The following is a 21,404-nucleotide window of genomic DNA, read 5'->3' as shown; positions in this document are numbered from 1 at the left end:
GGACCTTGCCCTTATCAGGAGATCGTCCAAGTAAGGGATAATTAATACGCCTCTTCTTCGCAGAAGAATCATCATTTCGGCCATTACTTTGGTAAAGACCCGAGGTGCCGTGGACAATCCAAACGGCAGCGTCTGAAACTGATAATGACAGTTTTGCACCACGAACCTGAGGTACCCTTGATGTGAAGGGCAAATTGGGACATGCAGGTAAGCATCCTTTATGTCCAGGGACACCATAAAGTCCCCTTCTTCCAGATTCGCTATCACTGCTCTGAGTGACTCCATCTTGAACTTGAATTTTTGTATGTACAGGTTCAAAGATTTCAGATTTAGAATAGGTCTTACCGAGCCGTCCGGCTTCGGTACCACAAATAGCGTGGAGTAATACCCCTTTCCCTGTTGTAGGAGGGGTACCTTGACTATCACCTGCTGAGCAAACAGCTTGTGAATGGCTTCCAATACCGTCGCCCTGTCCGAGGGAGACGTTGGCAAAGCAGACTTTAGGAACCGGCGAGGGGGAGACTTCTCGAATTCCAACCTGTAACCCTGAGATACTACCTGCAGAATCCAGGGGTCCACCTGTGAGCAAGCCCACTGTGCGCTGAAATTCTTGAGTCGACCCCCCACCGTTCCTGAGTCCGCTTGTAAGGCCCCAGCGTCATGCTGAGGGCTTTGCAGAACCCTGGGAGGGCTTCTGTTCCTGGGCAGGGGCTGCTTGCTGCCCTCTCTTACCCCTTCCTCTGCCCCGAGGCAGATATGACTGTCCTTTTGTCCGCTTGTTCTTATAGGAACGAAAGGACTGCGGCTGAAAAGACGGTGTCTTTTTCTGTTGGGAGGGGGTCTGAGGTAAAAAGGTGGATTTTCCGGCAGTTGCCGTGGCCACCAGATCCGATAGACCGACGCCAAATAATTCCTCCCCTTTATACGACAATACTTCCATATGTCGTTTGGAATCCGCATCACCTGACCACTGTCGCGTCCATAAACTCCTTCTGGCAGATATGGACATCGCATTTACTCTCGATGCCAGAGTGCAAATATCTCTCTGCGCATCTCGCATATAAAGGAAAGCATCCTTTAATTGCTCTATAGTCAATAAAATACTGTCCCTATCCAGGGTATCAATATTTTCAGTCAGGGAATCCAACCAGACGACCCCAGCACTGCACATCCAGGCTGAGGCGATGGCCGGTCGCAGTATAACACCAGTATGTGTGTATATACTTTTTAGGGTAGTTTCCAGTCTCCTATCCGCTGGATCCTTGAGGGCGGCCGTATCAGGAGACGGTAACGCCACTTGTTTTGATAAGCGTGAGCGCCTTATCCACCCTAGGGGGTGTTTCCCAGCGCGCCCTAACCTCTGGCGGGAAAGGGTATAATGCTAATAACTTTTTTGAAATTAGCATTTTTCTATCTGGGTTAACCCACGCTTCATCACATACATCATTTAATTCCTCTGATTCAGGAAAAACTACAGGTAGTTTTTTCACCCCCCACATAATACCCCTTTTTGTGGTACTTGCAGTATCAGAGATATGCAAAGCCTCCTTCATTGCCGTGATCATATAACGTGTGGCCCTACTTGAAAATACGTTTGTTTCATCACCGTCGACACTAGATTCAGTGTCTGTGTCTGGGTCTGTGTCGACCGACTGAGGTAAAGGGCGCTTTACAGCCCCTGACGGTGTCTGAGACGCCTGGGCAGGTACTAACTGGTTTGCCGGCCGTCTCATGTCGTCAACTGATTTTTGTAATGTGCTGACATTATCACGTAATTCCATAAACAAAGCCATCCATTCCGGTGTCGACTCCCTGGGGGGTGACATCACCATTATCGGCAATTGCTCTGCCTCCACGCCAACATCGTCCTCATACATGTCGACACACACGTACCGACACACAGCAGACACACAGGGAATGCTCTTATCGAAGACAGGACCCCACTAGCCCTTTGGGGAGACAGAGGGAGAGTTTGCCAGCACACACCCAAGCGCTATAATATATATGGGAACAACCTTATATAAGTGTTGTTCCTTATAGCAGCTTAAATATATCCAATATATCGCCAAAAAATGCCCCCCCTCTCTGTTTTACCCTGTTTCTGTAGTGCAGTGCAGGGGAGAGTCCTGGGAGCCTTCCTCACAGCGGAGCTGAGCAGGAAAATGGCGCTGTGTGCTGAGGAGAATAAGCCCCGCCCCCTATTTCGGCGGGCTTTCCTCCCGTAGATTTAGATAACTGGCATGGGTTAAATACATACATATAGCCTTAATGGCTATATGTGATGTATTCTTTTGCCTTAAGGTATTAAAATATTGCTGCCCAGGGCGCCCCCAGCAGCGCCCTGCACCCTCCGTGACCGCTTGGTGTGAAGTGTGTGACAACAATGGCGCACAGCTGCAGTGCTGTGCGCTACCTTCATGAAGACTGAAGAGCCTTCTGCCGCCTGTTTCCGGACCTTCAATCTTCAGCATCTGTAAGGGGGGTCGGCGGCGCGGCTCCGGGACGAACCCCAGGGTGAGACCTGTGTTCCGACTCCCTCTGGAGCTAATGGTGTCCAGTAGCCTAAGAATCCAATCCATCCTGCACGCAGGTGAGTTGAAATTCTCTCCCCTAAGTCCCTCGATGCAGTGAGCCTGTTGCCAGCAGGACTCACTGAAAATAAAAAACCTAAAAAAACTTTTTCTAAGCAGCTCTTTAAGAGAGCCACCTAGATTGCACCCTGCTCGGACGGGCACAAAAACCTAACTGAGGCTTGGAGGAGGGTCATAGGGGGAGGAGCCAGTACACACCACCTAATCCTAAAGCTTTATTTTGTGCCCTGTCTCCTGCGGAGCCGCTATTCCCCATGGTCCTGACGGAGTCCCCAGCATCCACTTAGGACGTTAGAGAAATATATATATATATATATATATATATATATATATCTCTCTCTATATATATATATATATATATATATATATATATATATATCTCTCTATATATATATATATATATATATATATATATACACACATATACACACACACACACACACACATACTAGGGTCTCAATCTCTGCTGATAGGGTACCTGTCCACGCTGCCACAGCGCTATAAACCCATGCCGACACAATCGCCGGTCTGAGTAGTGTACCAGAATGTGCACGCTATCTGCAGGATCCCTGAGAATAGCTGTTACGTCAGGGCTACCTTTTGGGTAAACGTGACACCCTAGGGGAAGATTCCCATCATATCCTGGCCCTAGTGGGGAAAGGATACTGCCTGAGAATTCTTTGTGGGAAACTGCAGTCTCTTGTCTGGAGATTCCCGCTCTTTTTCATCATGAGAGGAGGGAAATTTACCTCGGCTTTCTTCCCCTTAAACATGTGTACCCTTGTGTCAGGGACAGATGAGTCATCAGTGATATGCAAATCATCCTTTATTACAATAATCATATATTGAATACTTTTCTGCCATTTTGGCTGTAACTTTGCATTATCGTAGTCGACACTGGAGTCAAACTCCGTGTCGATATCAGGATTTTGGTACTTACCGATAAATCCCTTTCTCCGATTCCACAGGGGCCACTGGAGTGTAGTTACAATGGGGAGATAGTAGGTGGTATTGGTAGCTGGCACTTTAAAAATTCTCACACTGTGGCTAGCTCCTCCCCTACTATCTCCCCTCCAAGCCAGTCTACGTTAAACTGTGCCCGAGGAGAGCTGTAATAAACAAACCGTAAGGTAGAGGAGGTTAGCGACGCCCTGTAAACCAGGCGAACACAAACTAAACCTGGAACAGAACCTGACAAAAACCAGGCTAGCCTGAACCCAACAAGCAGTCATATGGTGATCTGCAATCGTTAATCAAACAAAAATCAGGAGAAACAGCGCTGGGCGGGCGTCCAGTGGCCCCTGTGGAATCGGAGAAAGGGATTTATCGGTAAGTACCAAAATCCTGATTTCTCCTTCATCCACTAGGGGCCACTGGAGTGTAGTTACAATGGGGACGTCCCAGAGCTCCCAAAAAACGGGTGGGAAAGCGCTGAGAGTCCTGTAAAAACTGCTCGGCCAAACAGTGATGCAGAGGCCGTAAAAGTGTCAAACTTGTAGAATTTGACAAAACGAATGTCGGTTTGACCAAGTAGCCGCCCGACAAAATATTCATGGAGACCCCGCGGGCGGCTGCCCACGAAGGTCTTACAATGCGCGTAAAGCGCGCTGAAATGGAAAACGGAGGCTCCCTAGTAACCGCCAAGAAGACTGTCTGATGATCAGATGTATCCAACTGTCCAGCATATGCTGGGACCCCGGCTATTTAGTACGGGAGCATCGTCCAGAGCAAAGAAGAAAAAAACACTTCATCGAATAGCCTGAGACCTCTGTAGAGAGAGTTGACGAGCCCTGACAACATTCAGAGAGGATTGAAAACCACTAGTGTCAGATTTATATGAAAAATGGACATCCCCTCTGGAAGAAACGACCGCTGAGGCCGAAGCATAGCCAGGGTAGTTGCCAGTAGAGTACTCCCTGAACAAGAGGCCGAACTTACGGCCGCTAGGCTAATATCATTTGGAAGAAAAGCGAAAAAGGCAGAGACCTAAAATTCCGGTCAGTGTGGTTTGAAGCGCAGCGGAGCAAAAAAAACCTCCCAGAGAAACCAAAGATGAATGGTAACTGGAAGAAGGGGGAAAAACCCCTTTTATCTTCATTATGTCCCATAAAGTTTTCCCAAAGTGGCAAAAGCGAGAAGAGGTAACAGATTTCTGAAATCGGGGCCCAGTAGGCCTAACCGAACTAGGGAACTCCTCCCTTCTGAGGTCTCGTGAACAGTCACACGGGTAACCGAAACCAGTGTAGAATTGAACAAGGAGAAAAAAGGAGCCTGTTGAAGTAGACAGTCCAGTCGAGGTAGGAGCCAAGGCTCCTCTACTGACAACAGGCGTATCTGTATCTTCAAGTCATGCGTGGCCCAACCAGCGCCACCGAGAGGACTAGCACGCATAATCCCCTCCTGTGTTACTGAACATGAAGTAGAAATAGAAAAGGAGGCAGGATAGAATAACCAGAAAACTCCCCGGAGCCCTGAGGGCCTCCACGGCTACTGCCGTCCAAGAGTAATAATAAGAATTTACTTACCGATAATTCTATTTCTCGTAGTCCGTAGTGGATGCTGGGGACTCCGTCAGGACCATGGGGATAGCGGGCTCCGCAGGAGACAGGGCACATCTAAAAAGCTTTTTAGGTCACATGGTGTGTACTGGCTCCTCCCCCTATGACCCTCCTCCAAGCCTCAGTTAGGTACTGTGCCCGGACGAGCGTACACAATAAGGAAGGATCTTGAATCCCGGGTAAGACTCATACCAGCCACACCAATCACACCGTACAACTTGTGATCTGAACCCAGTTAACAGTATGATAACAAAACGAAGTAGCCTCCGAAAAGATGGCTCACAACAATAGTAATAACCCGATTTTTGTAACAATAACTATGTACAAGCATTGCAGACAATCCGCACTTGGGATGGGCGCCCAGCATCCACTACGGACTACGAGAAATAGAATTATCGGTAAGTAAATTCTTATTTTCTCTAACGTCCTAGTGGATGCTGGGGACTCCGTCAGGACCATGGGGATTATACCAAAGCTCCCAAACGGGCGGGAGAGTGCGGATGACTCTGCAGCACCGAATGAGAGAACTCCAGGTCCTCCTTAGCCAGAGTATCAAAATTTGTAAAATTTTACAAACGTGTTCTCCCCTGACCACGTAGCTGCTCGGCAAAGTTGTAATGCCGAGACTCGTCGGGCAGCCGCCCAGGATGAGCCCACTTTCCTTGTGGAATGGGCATCTACATATTTCGTCTGTGGCAGGCCTGCCACAGAATGTGCAAGCTGAATTGTACTACAAATCCAGCGTGCAATAGACTGCTTAGAAGCATGAGCACCCAGCTTGTTGGGTGTATACAGTATAAACAGCAAGTCAGACTTTCTGACTCCAGCCGTCCTAACTATATATATATATATATATATATTTTTAGGGCCCTGACCACGTCTAGTAACTTGGAGTCCTCCAAGTCCCTAGTAGCCGCAGGCACCACAAGAGGTTGTTTCAGGTGAAAACGCTGACACCCCTTCATGAAGAAACTGGAGACGAGTCCCAGTTCTGTCCTGTTCAAATGGAAATTTTTAATATGGGCTTTTGTAAGACAAAGCCGCCCATTCTGACAATCGCCTGGCCGAGGCCAGGGCTAACAACATGGTCACTTCCCATGTGAGATATTTGTCAACAGCATGGTCACTTTTCATGTGAGATATTTCAAATCCACAGATTTGAGCGGTTCAAACCAATATGATTTTAAGAAATCCCAACACTATGTTGAGATCTCACGGTGCCCCTAGGGGCACAAAAAAGCTGTATATGCAATACATCCTTTACAATCTGGACTTCAGGAACTGAAGTCAATTCTTTCTGGAAGAAAATCTACAGGGCCGAAATTTAAATGTTAATGAACCCCAATTTGAGGTCCAAAACACTCCTGTTTTCAGGAAGTGTAGAAATCGACCTAGTTGAATTTCCGTCGTGGAGCCTTCCTGGCCTCACCCACGCAACATATTTTCACCACATGTGGTGATGACGTTGTGCGGTCACCTCCTTCCTGGCTTTGACCAGGGTAGGTATGACCTCTTATGGAATGCCTTTTCCCCTCAGGATCCGGCATTCAACCGCCATGCCGTCAAACGCAGCCGCGGTAAGTCTTGGAATAGACATGGTACTTGCTGAATCAAGTCCCTTCTTAGCTCCCCAGGCCCTTAGTCCTCTGTGAGCATTTCTTGAAGTTCCGGGTACCAAGTCCCTCTTGGCCAATCCGGAGCCACTAGTATAGTTCATACTCCTCTATGTCTTATAATTCTCAATACCCTGGTTATGAGAAACAGAGGAGGGAACACATACACAGACTGGTACACCCACGGTGTTACCAGAACATCCACAGCTATCGCCTGAAGGTCTCATGACCTGGCGGAATACCTGTCCCGATTTTGTTCGGGCGGGACGCCATCATGTCCACCTTTGGTCTTTGCCAACGGTCCACAATCATGTTGAAAAACTTCCCTATGAAGTTTCCACTCTCCCGGGTGGAGGTCATGCCTGCTGAGGAAGTCTGCTTCCCAGTCGTCCACTCCCGGAAAGAACACTGCTGACAGTGCTATCACATGATTTTCCGCCTAGCGAAAAATCCTTGCAGTTTTCACTGCCCTCCTGCTTCTTGTGCCGCCCTTCTGTTTACGTGGGCGACTGCCGTGATGTTATCCCACTGGATCAATACCGGCTGACCTTGAAGCAAAGGTCTAGCTAAGTTTAGAGCATTATAAATTTGCTCTAAGCTTATTTATGCGGAGAGAATTCTCCAGACTTAATCACACTTCCCTGGAAATTTTTTCCCTGTGTGACTGTTCCCCAGCCTCTCAGGCTGGCCTCCGTGGTCACCGGCATCCAATCCTGAATGCCGAATCTGCGGCCCTCTAGAAGATGAGCACTCTGTAATCACCACAGGAGAGACACCCTTTTCCTTGGATATAGGGTTATCCGCTGATGCATCTGAGGATGCGATCCGGACCATTTGTCCAGCAGATCCCACTGAAGAGTTCTTGCGGGAAATCTGCCGAATGGAATTGCTTCGTAATAAGCCACCATTTTTACCAGGACTCTTGTGCCATGATGCACTGACACTTTTCCTGGTTTTAGGAGGATCCCGATTAGCTCGGATAACTCCCTGGTTTTCTCCACTGGGAGAAACACGTTTTTCTGGACTGTGTCCAGAATCTTCCCTAGGAACAGTAGACGTGTCGTCGGAAAAAGCTGCGATTTTGGAATATTTAGAATCCACTCGTGCTGTCGTAGAACTACTTAAGATAGTGCTACTCCGACCTCCAACTGTTCTCTGGACCTTGCCCTTATCAGGAAAGCGTCCATGTTTCTTTTAAGAAAAATCATCATTCCGGCCATTACCTTGGTAAAGACCCGGGGCGCCGTGGACCATCCAAACGGCAGCGTCTGAACTGATAGTGACAGTTCTGTACCAGGAACCTGAAGTACCCTTGGTGAGAAGGGCAAATTTGGACCTGTAGGTAAACGTCCCTGATATCCAGTGACATCATATCGTCCCCTTCTTCCTGGTTCGCTATCACTGCTCCGAGTGACTCCATCTTGATTTGAACGCTTGTATGTAAGTGTTCAAATATTTCAGATCTCACCGAGCCGGTTGGCTTCAGTACCACAATATAGTGTGGAATACTACCCCCTTCCTTGCTGTAAGAAGGGTACTTTGATTATCACCTGCTGGGAATACAGCCTGTGAATTGTGTGAGGGGGAGACGTCTCGAATTTCCAATGTACACCTGGGATATTACATGTAGGATCCCGGAGTTCCCTTGCGAGTGTTGCTGAAACTCTTGAGATGACCCCCTACCGCACCTGAGTCCGCTTGTACGGCCCCAGCGTTATGCTGCGGACTTGGCAGAAGCCGTGAGGAGCTTCTGTTCCTGGGAATGAGCTGCTTGCTGCAGTCTTCTTCCCTTTCCTCTCCCCCTGGGCAGATATGACTGGCCTTCGCCCGCCTGCCCGTATGGGGACGAAAGGACTGAGACTGAAAAGACTGTGTCCTTTTCTGCCAATATGTGACTCGGGGTAACAAAAGGTGGATTTTTCAGCTGTTGCCATGGCCACCAGGTCCAATGGACCGCCCCTTTATACGGCAATACTTCCATATGCCGTCTGGAATCTGCCTCACCTGACCACTGTCGTGTCTTCGTCTGGCAGATATGTACATCACATTTACTCTTTGATGCCAGAATGCAAATATGCCTCTGCGCATCACACATATATAGAAATGCATACCTAAAATGCTCTATAGACAATAAAATCCTGTCCCTGTCAAGGGTATCAAAATTTTCAGTCAGGAAATCCGACCAAGCCCCCTCAGCGCTGCACATCCAGGCTGAGGCGATTGCTGGTCGTAGTATAACACCAGTATGTGTGTATATACTGTTATGATATTTTTCAGCTTCCTATCAGCTGGCTCCTTGAGGGCGGCCGTATCTGGAAACGGTAACGCCATGTTTTTTATATGCGTGTGAGCGCCTTGTCCACCCTAAGGTGTGTTTTCCAACTCGCCCTTACTACTGGCGGGAAAAAGGGTATACCGCCCATAACTTTCTGTCGGAGGAACCCCACGTATCATCACACACTTCATTTAATTTTTCTGATTCAGGCAAAACTACAAGTAGTTTATTCCCACCCTACAAAATACCCTTATTTGTGGTACTTGTGGTATCAGAAATACGTAACACCTCCTTCATTGCCCTTAACATGTAACTTGTGGCCCTAAAGGAAAAATACGTTTGTTTCTTCACCGTCGACACTGGGGTCAGTGTCCGTGTCAGTGTCTGTCGACCGACTGAGGTAAATGGGCGTTTTTACAAGCCCCTGACGGTGTCTGAGACGCCTGGACCGATACTAATTTGTCCGCCGGCTGTCTCATGTCGTCAACCGGCTTGCAGCGTGTTGACATTATCACGTAATTCCATAAGTAAGCCATCCATTCTGGTGTCGACTCCCTAGAGAGTGACATCACCATTACAGGCAATTTTCTCCGTCTCCTCACCAACATTTTCCTCATACATGTCGACACACACGTACCGACCTACAGCACACACATACAGGGAATGCTCTGATAGAGGACAGGACCCACTAGCCCTTTGGGGAGACAGAGGGAGAGTTTGCCAGCACACACCAAAAGCGCCATAATGTATATAACAACCCTAGAAGGTGTTGTTTCTATATATGGGCTCTTAATATATAATTATATCGCCAATTTATGCCCCCCTTCTCTTTAACCCTGTTTCTGTAGTGCAGGGGAGAGTGGGAGCCTTCCTCACCAGCGGAGCTGGTCAGGAAAATGGCGCTGAGTGCTGAGGAGAATAAGCTCCGCCCCTTTCACAGCGGGCTTTTCTCCCGGTTATTAGGAAAACTGGCCTGGGTTAAATACATACATATAGCCTTAATGGCTATATGTGATGTATTTATTTGCCAAATAGGTATTTATATTGCTGCCCAGGGCGCCCCCAGCAGCGCCCTGCACCCTCCGTGACCGTGTCAGTGAGCCGTGTAGCAACAATGGCGCACAGCTGCAGTGCTGTGCGCTACCTCTCTGAAGACTGTGAAGTCTTCTGCCGCCTGTTTCCGGACCTCCGTTCCGCCGTCTTTTTCAGCGTCTGTAAGGGGGATCGGCGGCGCGGCTCCGGGACGAACCCCAGGCTGACCTGTGTTCCGACTCCCTCTGGAGCTCAGTGTCCAGTAGCCTAAAACTTCAATCCTCCTGCACGCAGGTGAGTTGCAAGTCTCTCCCCTAAGTCCCACGTTGCAGTGATCCTGTCGCCAGCAGGAATCACTGATTAGAAACCTAAAAAAAAACTTTACTAAACAGCTCCTTAAGAGAGCCATCCAGTTTGCACCCTTCTCGGACGGGCACAAAAACCTAACTGAGGCTTGGAGGAGGGTCATAGGGGGAGGAGCCAGTACACACCATGTGACCTAAAAAGCTTTTTAGATGTGCCCTGTCTCCTGCGGAGCCCGCTATCCCCATGGTCCTGACGGAGTCCCCAGCATCCACTAGGACGTTAGAGAAAAAGGGTTAAAGAGTCAGTCAGAACGCCCTGAGGTCGATCCGAAATCTCCGCCCACAGCGCACCAGCTGACAAAAACTCCGGGGCATGTTCCCTCACCCAGGAGTCTGACCTGGTGGCTTGATCTGGAAACAAGATTGTTGTCCCCCGCTCCGAGAGGAATGGAGGCGACCACTCATTGCGTCGCAACTTGACTGAAGAAATAGAGTCTCTGGTGCCGAGGAATGAAAAATCCTCTGACGGACCGTGTTGAGAAACGTCTATGCGGAGCATAAATTGGATCTGTGTCGAATCAGAAGCTCGTGGATCCTCCGGATATTCAGAAGCCACCTAATGTACAGAGTGGGATAGTAGCAGTAAATTGTCCCATTAGGGAACCAACGTCACCCACTGCCCTTGAAAAAGAGTTATTCTGTTATCTTCCTAAACTCTGTGGGAGCGGAAGAGAGAAGAGTAAAGGACTTACAGTGAAAATGAGAATCCTGTTAAGGGGGAATCTGAGAAAAGCCTGTCCAACGGAAATCAGTAAACAGGCATCTCTGAAGACAAGGGACACGTAAAACTCCCTTTCTTGTTTAAACTAGCAATCACAGACTAAAAGGATTGTAAGGCCAGAATAGGCCTGTCCGAGCCACTTGGCTTCGGAACGTGAAAAGAAAACAAAGGCCTGAGAACTGTCCTAATTCAAATGATATGTGAAAAACAGGGATCAACACCCTTTGCGGTTAGAAACCTATGGAGCGCAGCCTGCAGTATGACTCTCGTCATCGTAAATCAGCCGACCCATGCCGAGGGACTCCTGAGACGGTTGTAACCGCCCAAGCCTTCTCCCATCGACCTGCGCCTACCCTGGGACCCTGCAGGTGGTAGAAAAGTCTGTGTAATGGGTGTATAGGATGACATAAAATCAGACTGGACCGAGGATGTTGAACCTCTGCTTCAGCCTTTTTACCCTGAGAACCCCTGGGGACGAAGATATCACCCGTGTGGAGTCAAAAGCCTGAAAGGGCACGGAAAAATCTAAAGGGAAGACCAGTAAAGGTCTGTCTTGGAGCTGGGGCAGTAGTAGGAGAAATCAAAGTGGACCTACCTCCATTGGTTCAAGAAATCCTGCAGAAAGTTCCTTCCCCAGAACCATCTGCCCCGTAGGATTTCATGTTTACTTGTCACTGTCGCAGCCCCAGAGGTCGTCGGGTTAAGACAGCCCAAGCGAAGATGCAGGGTCCGAGTCTGTAGACATGGAGACCTCCAAGGAACATAAAGCAGAATCGTGATTCTGACCTGTATCAAAGTATCAATTGATCCTGATGCGAAGCATCCTGTAACCTAGAGGACAATTGTTCCCCAACCTACCTGCTCCGGACACGGTAGAACCATGCTGCCGCATATGTCGATGGATCCCTGAGCAAGGTTGCCTCAGGAAAACGGCGGCTTGATGGACCGGCGATACACCGAGGTGTATACCCTAGAGAGGTTCTGATACCATCTCCTGCCATCTGCGGGGAAAAGATAGGAAAACAAACCTTGTTTGATACCTGATATTGTGTATTCGGGTGTCTGTCGGCCGCCTACCGGAGCCCTCATCCGAAACTGAACCAGTCGCTGTCATTTTCGTCAATGGCGTGGAACCCTGATGGACTTGACGTGTCCTCCTCCTTTACCTGCAGTATCAGATGAACTGCTGTATTATGTACCTGTATATTCTGAGACACTGGTTCAGATCCACAGAAAACAGACATCAGTAATGCATGGAATGTTAGCAAAGTTTCTTTTTGGAAAGGTGTGTTTGGTCCCGCTGTGATTTGATCCTGTGACCTTGGAAACCAAAGTCCAAGGGCTTACCTGATGAGCTATTGTCTGGTTAATAGTTACATTACCTGCATCATTGATCAAACAGGGGTGTGCAGGTGCGTGGAGGGCGAAGCAGATGGCTCCGCCGCATACTTCACACCTCAGAGGGAATTCTTCGACTATCCCAGGAGAGACAAACGAAAGGAGAAAAGGTGGGTTAAATAAACAGAGCCCTACGTAAGGTCTGCACTATAATGTGTAGTGACCGATACGATTAAAATAAACTTTCTGGAGCAGCGGAGACCTGAACCAGTAACGCTGCGCTGTGGGACAGGAGTCTTAGCCCTAGGCTATAGGAGTTCTCCTTAAAGTTTTGTTTGGATTCAAACCCCTGTTCAGATACCCGCTACTAGCGTACTGAGCCGCAGCGCTATCTGTCTGATGCCTTACACGCATTCCACAATTACAAATAGCATTAGTAACTAGTGACACCAAGGAATAATAAAGGGAAGGCAACACCCCGCCCTGTATTTAGTGCACCGCTAATTAAGGTGCACCAGATGTTTCTCGGAGGTTCCGCTGGCTTTTCAAAATGGTGACCAGCCTGTGAGAAAAATGGGGGAAAATGTTATGTGCAAGATGTTATTAGAAAACATTGCGGAGGTTTTGTTTTATCCCCTATATCTGGTATTTTATGGATATATCTATATACATACCTACACGCACTTAAATATATATATCTATATATATACATGCACAAACATAACTATATATGTATATATACACACACACCGTAGGTAAATAAATACTGCACAGTAGATTCTTTTAATTATTATTGAGCTGAGTCCCAGCTACTGTAATAGAGCAGGTTCCCTGATTTGCAAGTAGGGAAATGCTGGGTAGAGGACTCTACTGCAGGAGGAATGTATCTATATTTCAGCAGCCTGAAGTATCGAAAAGTTACAAATCCCAGAGACAGGGTCTGTTGCCTAGCGACGGGGAGACCTGGGAGCCCGCTGAGTAAAGCGGGTTATCTGTTAATATACCTGGGACTTTATTTGTATTTGTCTCTGAGTATGCAAGATTAGCCCACTGGGCTATAGGAGACACTGCAAATATGAAGCCAGGTCTGTGCAGGGAGGAAATGGCCGCCAGAGTGAAACTCCTCTGGGCTATGCGATAAAATCTATATAGTGGATAACTGGATTAGTGCTGAGCCACTCTGACTATATCACATTCTCCCCAGCACCATGTGCATTAAACTCACATAAATGCCTATTACACTATAACAGTGGCCGGGGAGCGGAGAATGCTGAGCCCGCTGTACAGAGCGGGAGTTAGCTCCGCCCCCCGGCTATGGCGCCTTATTGCAAAACTAAGCGGGAAGCGAGCTGTACCCTCCGCTGGGCCTGCGAGTCACCGCCGGGGAGCGGGGAGCGCTGAGCCCGCTATACAGCGCTAGTAGAGCCCTGTATCTGCTAGCCGCCGCCGGGGAGTGTTGCGCTGAGCCCGCTCTACAGAGCGGGACTTAGCTCCGCCCCCTCCGTACAAGGCGCCAAATTTAAACATTGCTTTGCGCTCGAGCGGGATCCCTGTGCCGGCTCTGTGAGTCGCGCTGAGTGGGGATGCGGGGAGCTGGGGGAGCGGAGGGTTATCAGAATGACACACACCCGTTTTTCAGTCAGGGTTGTATAAACACATACTCAGCCTCCCCCAATCATCCTGTCTGTTTCTCCATAAGGAGGACAGGTAAGGATACAATAAAGTACATTACAGCCCCAGAGAGCCCTTCTGGAGTGGGTTGTACAACAATAAACAGTGCATTGCTCTAAAAACATACATAGCCACCACAAATAAAGTACACTTCACTCACCACTGTGTTCTTGGTGGATCGGCCCCGACACACGCCGCACGCAGCGGCGTCCGGCCGGAATCTTCTGTGGTGGAGTGGTCCCGACACACGCCGCACGCAGCGGTGTCCGACCATTTTTGATACTCACCGCTGCCATGCTGCCGGAATCTTCTGCTGGATGGAGTGGCCGCGACACGCGCCGCACGCAGCGGTGTCCGCCAACTCAGGAGAGCTCAGTGTCTCCCTCAGCCGGGGCCCATCCCTAGCCGCACGCAGCTGCGATGGGACCCCGCCGGCAGCTCCCACGGTGCAGACTGGCAGTGGCAGAGCTGCCAGTCTGTGAGTGTGTGTAAGAAAAATAAAATAATAAAGAAAAAAGAAGAAAATTCTTCAGCTAAACCCAAGTGAACCAGCTACCTCGGGCACTTAACTAAGACTGGCTTGGAGGGGAGATAGTAGGGGAGGAGCTAGCCACAGTGTGAGAATTTTTAAAGTGCCAGCTACCAATACCACCTACTATCTCCCCATTGTAACTACACTCCAGTGGCCCCTAGTGGATGAAGGAGAAATCAGTGTCTATTATTATGGATAGTGAGCATTGAGAGACTCTGAAGGTCTCTGCGACATAGGGACAGACATGGGTAGATTTCCTGTCTGTTCTCTAATCTTTTGTGCAATAAATTCACCTTAGCACTTAATTACACATATCCAAACAGGTGTTGGCGTCGTCGACGGAGACACCCTCTCACACACATATTTGCTCCATCTCCTTCTTAGGGGAGCCTTTTACCTCAGACATGTCGACACACACGTACCGACACACCACACACTCAGGGAATGCTCATCTGAAGACAATTCCCCCTTAAGGCCCTTTGGAGAGACAGAGAGAGAGTATGCCAGCACACACCCCAGCGCTATTAACCCAGGAATAACACAGTAACTTAATGTTAACCCAGTAGCTGCTGTTTATATTGATTTTTGCGCCTAATTATGTGACCCCCCTCTCTTTTTACCCTCTTCTACCGTGTAACTGCAGGGGAGAGACTGGGGAGCTTCCTCTCAGCGGTGCTGTGGAGAAAAAACATGGCGCTGGTGAGTGCTGAGGAAGAAGACCCGCCCCCTCGACGGCGGGCTTCTGTCCCGCTTTCATGTACAATTTTGGCGGGGGCTCATACATATATACAGTGCCCAACTGTATATTATGCAAACTTTTGCCAAAGAGGTCTCTAATTGCTGCCCAGGGCGCCCCCCCTGCGCCCTGCACCCTTACAGTGACCGGAGTATGTGGGTGTAGTGTGGGAGCAATGTCGCACAGCTGCAGTGCTGTGCGCTACCTCATATGAAGACTGGAGTCTTCTGCCGCCGATTTCGAAGTCTTCTTGCTACTTTCACCCGGCTTCTGTCTTCCGGCTCTGCGAGGGGGACGGCGGCGCGGCTCCGGGATCGGACGACAAAGGGTGAGATCCTGTGTACGATCCCTCTGGAGCTAATGGTGTCCAGTAGCCTAAGAAGCAGGACCTATCTTCAGAGAGTAGGGCTGCTTCTCTCCCCTCAGTCCCACGATGCAGAGGGTCTGTTACCAGCAGAGCTCCCTGAAAATAAAAAACCTAACAAAATACTTTCTTATAGCAAGCTCAGGAGAGCTCACCAAGTAGCACCCAGCTCGTCTGGGCACAGATTCAAACTGAGGTCTAGAGGAGGGACATAGAGGGAGGAGCCAGAGCACACCAGAATCTAAATTCTTTCTTAAAGTGCCCATGTCTCCTGCGGAGCCCGTCTATTCCCCATGGTCCTTACGGAGTCCCCAGCATCCACTAGGAAGTTAGAGAAATAAAGTTTGTTGTAATTCTGTAATAAACTACGCAAAAAAATAAATAAGCAAGCATAAGAAAATATATGTACACTGAACTACATCTATATATTGCATTGATTCAACCTTAAACAGATAGTTCCGAGCCGATTCACAACTGTGACCTTCCAAAAAAAAAAAAAAAAAAAAAGGTGTATTTGCATGAACTTCCCATGTATGCTTATCACATTTGTAGAATTACAAACAGCCACTAGAGGGCACATTTATCAGCAATGCCTCAATTCCGGCATATAGAATTACATCTTCACTAGGTTACATGCAAAATCTCCCGGTCCAAGTGGCTACTCAGCGTACCAAAAAAATGCTTTTATTGAAAATGAAAATAAAGTTTAATACATTTAATTGCAACCTGGTTGTGGAGAAAAGTGTACAACCCTTCTCCCACCAGTCCAGGTAGAGCTACTCTCCGCTCTGCCCGATTTAATCTGTAGACAATTCGTTTTCAGCTTTACCGCGCGGCTAAAGCTCCGCATGGAGCTTTTCAACGAATGCAGATACCCTGCGCTGTAAACCCCAGAGGGTGCACTTAATGCAAATAATTGCAGATAAATGGAGAAACTGGCTAACAATGAAATAGGTCTAGGCACCTCCACCTGGAGACGTAGCTACGCGGTAAGACCCAGGTCTAACGGAATCTGCCCCAATGACTGATAACCCAGCTGCCACATTAGAAAACGTGAAAATTGAATCCCGGTCTTCCTGGCTGATGTATCTCTCAACCCAGTGTGTCAGGCAGAAGCAACAGAAACACAGAGGTGGCTGGGAGAAAGGATTTGAACTCTATGGGGGGAATTCAACGGATATCGCCGCCTGTTCTCCCGTCTTAAGTGACGGGACTTCGCAGGAGCGATATTCAATTGATTCTGTTTATCGCGCCAATTAGAGTTGGGTATAGCCGTGTAAAGCAGCTAAACCCAACTCAACTTGTGGCACGATCGCGAATGTGCAGTTTGGGCGCCCAAACGGGTCACTTTTCACATATTTCAGTTCGCCAGCACAGGGGGTAGGGGGGGTAATGCGAGCTGAAATGTGACTCCCTGCGGCTCAGCGCGCAACTGCAGAGCAACAATTCAATTGCTCCATTGGTTAGTGACAGCGGTGGGGAGAAACAACTGAATTCCCTCCCTCTGAAGGCTTCTGTCCTGATAGAGGCTGCCAAAATGAGGGAAGCCATGCTCTATTCACCAGTGGATGTCAAAGGAGAATAAGAGGCTACTACTTTGCAGAACGGACAAAATCAACCAGGCAGTCTACACACAGGCCCCCACTATTTACTAGGAACCAGGGCCTTCAGTTTGCGAATGGCCGGTAATGTCACTAACTCCTAATAAAGTTATACGCTGTATTCTCATATAGAGAATGGATACATAAAGTACAGATTAACACTACATATCCCTCATTACATACGTACATACCTGGCTTCCTCAAGCTGCTTCTCTCTCGCTTTCCTCTTTGCCTTTTTCCCCTGAGTATTAGCAAGACGCGCTCTGGCTTCAGACAGCATCTCAAGCTCATCTGCAAATTGGAGACATCTTTTCAGACTGTAGATGCAAATACTATATTTAACACACACCAGTTACATCCACAGAGCTTTGTGGGTCATAGTCAGAAGTCCAAACCACCGGACTGCCAACTGGAGAGGGACTTGTACGCTGCTCCCCGGGGACTCACTGCAGGAACAAGCGAGATGTCATGGGGTGGAGAGGGAATAGCCCCTATCCATCTCCTCTCCTTACAAGTCTCAGTCACGGGACTGGAATGAACGCAGAAAGGGGTACAAGACATTTGTGGCATCCTGCTCTCTTTTTAGTAAGTATTACTTACTTAAAAACACAAAAAGTACAGTCCATGTACTGGGAGTGAAAAATAGGTTTTAAAAAAACTGTTACAGTTTATGCATCGGGTATCAAAATATCATCCATTTTATGGTGGTCATTCCGAGTTGATCGCAGACAGCAACTTTTTGCTGCTGCAGCGATCAACTAGTCCACGCCTATGGGGGAGTGTATTTGAGCTTAGCAGAGCTGCGATCGCTTGTGCAGCCCTGCTAAGCTGAAAACATTTCAAGCAAAACTAGACTAGGCCTATACCTACTTACCCTGTGCGATGGATCCAGCGTTGATGGGCCCGGCTTTGACGTCACACCTCCGCCCTCCGCTGTCCGCGACACGTCTGCGTTTTACTCACCACTCCCCGAAAACGGCTCCAAACGGTCTGGATCCGCCCTGGAAGCCTTCTTCCTGTCAATCTTCTTTGCGGTTACCGCTGCGACCGTTTCCATCGGTAGCCGCAACGTAACCCGGCGAGCCCTGTCGCCGGGCAACGTTGCGCACTGCGGCCGCCGCACATGCGCATTTCGCACCGCAGCGAAAAACCGCTGTGTGCAAACGGGTCAGAATGTCCTCCCATGTCCCCGAATTCCTAAAGAGTCTCCATACCTTAAACCATGAGCATTTGTAACTGGATTGCAAAATGAATTTGCATTGCATGCTCTCTGCGAAAACAACAACTCGCATCTAACTGGTTTGACCCATTAATGCATTTCTTTTATCTAACCGATTTTGTAATTAAATGAATAAAACATAAAAAATAAAAAAAAACACACAATGTAACAACATATTATATTATATTATATATATATATATATATATATATATATATATATAATAAGATTTTAAACATACCGGTAAATCTATTTCTCCTAGTCCGTAGAGGATGCTGGGGACTCCGCAAGGACCATGGGGTATAGACAGGCTCCGCAGGAGATAGGGCACCTAAAAATAACTGACTATGGGTGTGCACTGGCTCCTCCCTCTATGCCCCTCCTCCAGACCTCAGTTAGAGAACTGTGCCCAGAGGAGATGGACAATACAAGGCAGGATTTAGCAATCCAAGGGCAAGATTCATACCAGCCCACACCAATCCAACCATGTAACCTGGAACATACATAACCAGTTAACAGTATGAACAAACGATAGTAACGGTCCAAGACCGATGTCAACTGTAACATAACCCTTATGTAAGCAACAACTATATACAAGTCTTGCAGAGTTTCCGCACTGGGACGGGCGCCCAGCATCCTCTAAGGACTAGGAGAAATAGATTTACCGGTAGGTTTAAAATCTTATTTTCTCTTACGTCCTAGAGGATGCTGGGGACTCCGTAAGGACCATGGGGTTTATACCAAAGCATCCAATCGGGCCGGAGAGTGCGTATGACTCTGCAGCACCGACTGAGCAAACGCTAGGTCCTCATCAGCCAGGGTATCAAACTTGTAGAATTTAGCAAAAGTGTTTGACTCCGACCAAGTCGCCGCTCTGCAAAGTTGTAATGCCGAGACGCCTCGGGCAGCCGCCCAAGAAGAGCCCACCTTCCTAGTGGAATGGTCCTTAACCGAATTTGGTACCGGCAATCCAGCCGTAGAGTGAGCCTGCTGAATCGTATAACAGATCCAGCGAGCAATAGTCTGCTTCGAAGCAGGAGCGCCAATCTTATTGGCCGCATACAAGACAAACAGAGCCTCTGTTTTCCTAATTCTAGCCATCCTGGCTACATAGATTTTTAAGGCCCTGACTACGTCCAGGGATCTGGAATCCTCCAGGTCACTTATAGCCACAGGTACCACAATAGGTTGATTCATATGGAACGAAGAAACCACTTTAGGCAAAAATTGCGGACGTGTCCTCAATTCAGCTCGATCCACATGTAAAATCAAGTAGGGGCTCTTGTGTGACAAAGCCGCCAATTCTGACACTCGCCTTGCTGATGCAACATGACCACCTTCCAGGTAAGAAATTTCAACTCAACCCTGTTAAGCGGTTCAAACCAGTGTGATTTTAGGAACTGCAACACCACGTTCAGGTTCCATGGTGCCACTGGAGGCACAAAAGGAGGCTGGATGTGCAGCACTCCCTTTACAAACGTCTGGACTTCTGGAAGAGAAGCCAATTCCTTCTGAAAAAAAATCGAGAGGGCCGAAATCTGTACCTTAACCGAGCCTAATTTCAGGCCCATATCCACTCCTGTCTGTAGGAAGTGGAGAAGACGACCCAGATGAAAATCTTCCGTAGGTGCATTCTTGGTCTCACACCAAGACACATACTTTCGCCAGATACGGTGATAATGTTTTACCGTCACCTCCTTCCTAGCCTTTATTAAAGTAGGGATGACCTCTTCCGGAATCCCCTTTTTCGCTAGGATTCTGCGTTCAACCGCCATGCCGTCAAACGTAACCGTGGTAAGTCTTGAAATACACAGGGCCCCTGCTGCAACAGGTCTTCCCTCAGAGGAAGAGCCCAGGGATCTCCTGTGAACATCTCTTGTAGATCCGAGCACCAGGCCCTTCGAGGCCAGCCTGGGACAACGAGTATCGTCTGTACTCTACTTCGTCTTATGATCCTCAACACTTTCGTGATGAGAGGAAGAGGAGGAAACACGTAGACCTATTCGAACACCCACGGTGTTACCAGTGCGTCTACTGCTACTGCCTGAGGGTCCCGAGACCTGGCGCAATACCTCCGAAGTTTTTTGTTGAGGCGTGACGCCATCATGTCTATTTGAGGAGTTCCCCAAAGACATGTTACGTCTGCAAAGACTTCTTGATGAAATCCCCACTCTCCTGGATGGAGATCGTGTCTGCTGAGGAAGTCTGCTTCCCAGTTGTCCACTCCCGGAATGAAGACAGCCGACAGAGCGCTTACAGGATTTTCCGCCCAGCGGAGGATCCTAGTGGCTTCCGCCATCGCGACTCTGCTTCTTGTCCCGCCTTGGCGGTTCACATGAGCCAATGCTGTGACATTGTCTGATTGAATCAGAACCGGTAGGTTTCGAAGAAAATTCTCCGCTTGTCGAAGGCCGTTGTAAATGGCCCTGAGTTCCAACACATTGATGTGTAGACAGGACTCCTGGTCTGACCCAGGCCCCTGAAAGGTCTTTCCTTGTGTGACCGCTCCCCATCCTCGGAGGCTCGCGTCCGTGGTAACCAGGATCCAATCCTGAATTCCGAACCTGCGACCCTCCAGCAGGTGAGCACTTTGCAACCACCACAGGAGGGACACTCTGGTCCCTGGGGACAGAGTTATTTTCCGATGTAAGTGCAGATGGGACCCGGACCACTTGTCCAGAAGGTCCCATTGAAAAGTCCTTGCATGGAACCTTCCGAAGGGAATGGCCTCGTAGGCCGCCACCATTTTCCCCAGAACTCGAGTGCATTGGTGAACTGACACCCTTTT

At 48.6% G+C, this 21,404-nt stretch overlaps 1 protein-coding gene across 1 annotated transcript in view; it reads right to left on the bottom strand.

Moving 5' to 3' along the window:
- CDC5L (cell division cycle 5 like) overlaps positions 1-21,404 on the bottom strand; it is a 143,577-nt gene that overhangs the window by 59,287 nt on the left and 62,886 nt on the right. Inside the window, exon 5 of the mRNA XM_063915206.1 lies at positions 17,589-17,688. Coding sequence (XP_063771276.1) covers positions 17,589-17,688 — 100 coding nt within the window. The remainder of the gene's footprint in view (positions 1-17,588; positions 17,689-21,404) is intronic.

This window comes from Pseudophryne corroboree, chromosome 4, assembly GCF_028390025.1.
Source record: "Pseudophryne corroboree isolate aPseCor3 chromosome 4, aPseCor3.hap2, whole genome shotgun sequence".
Taxonomy (NCBI): domain Eukaryota; kingdom Metazoa; phylum Chordata; class Amphibia; order Anura; family Myobatrachidae; genus Pseudophryne; species Pseudophryne corroboree.
This window is presented reverse-complemented; position numbering and strand designations above follow the sequence as displayed.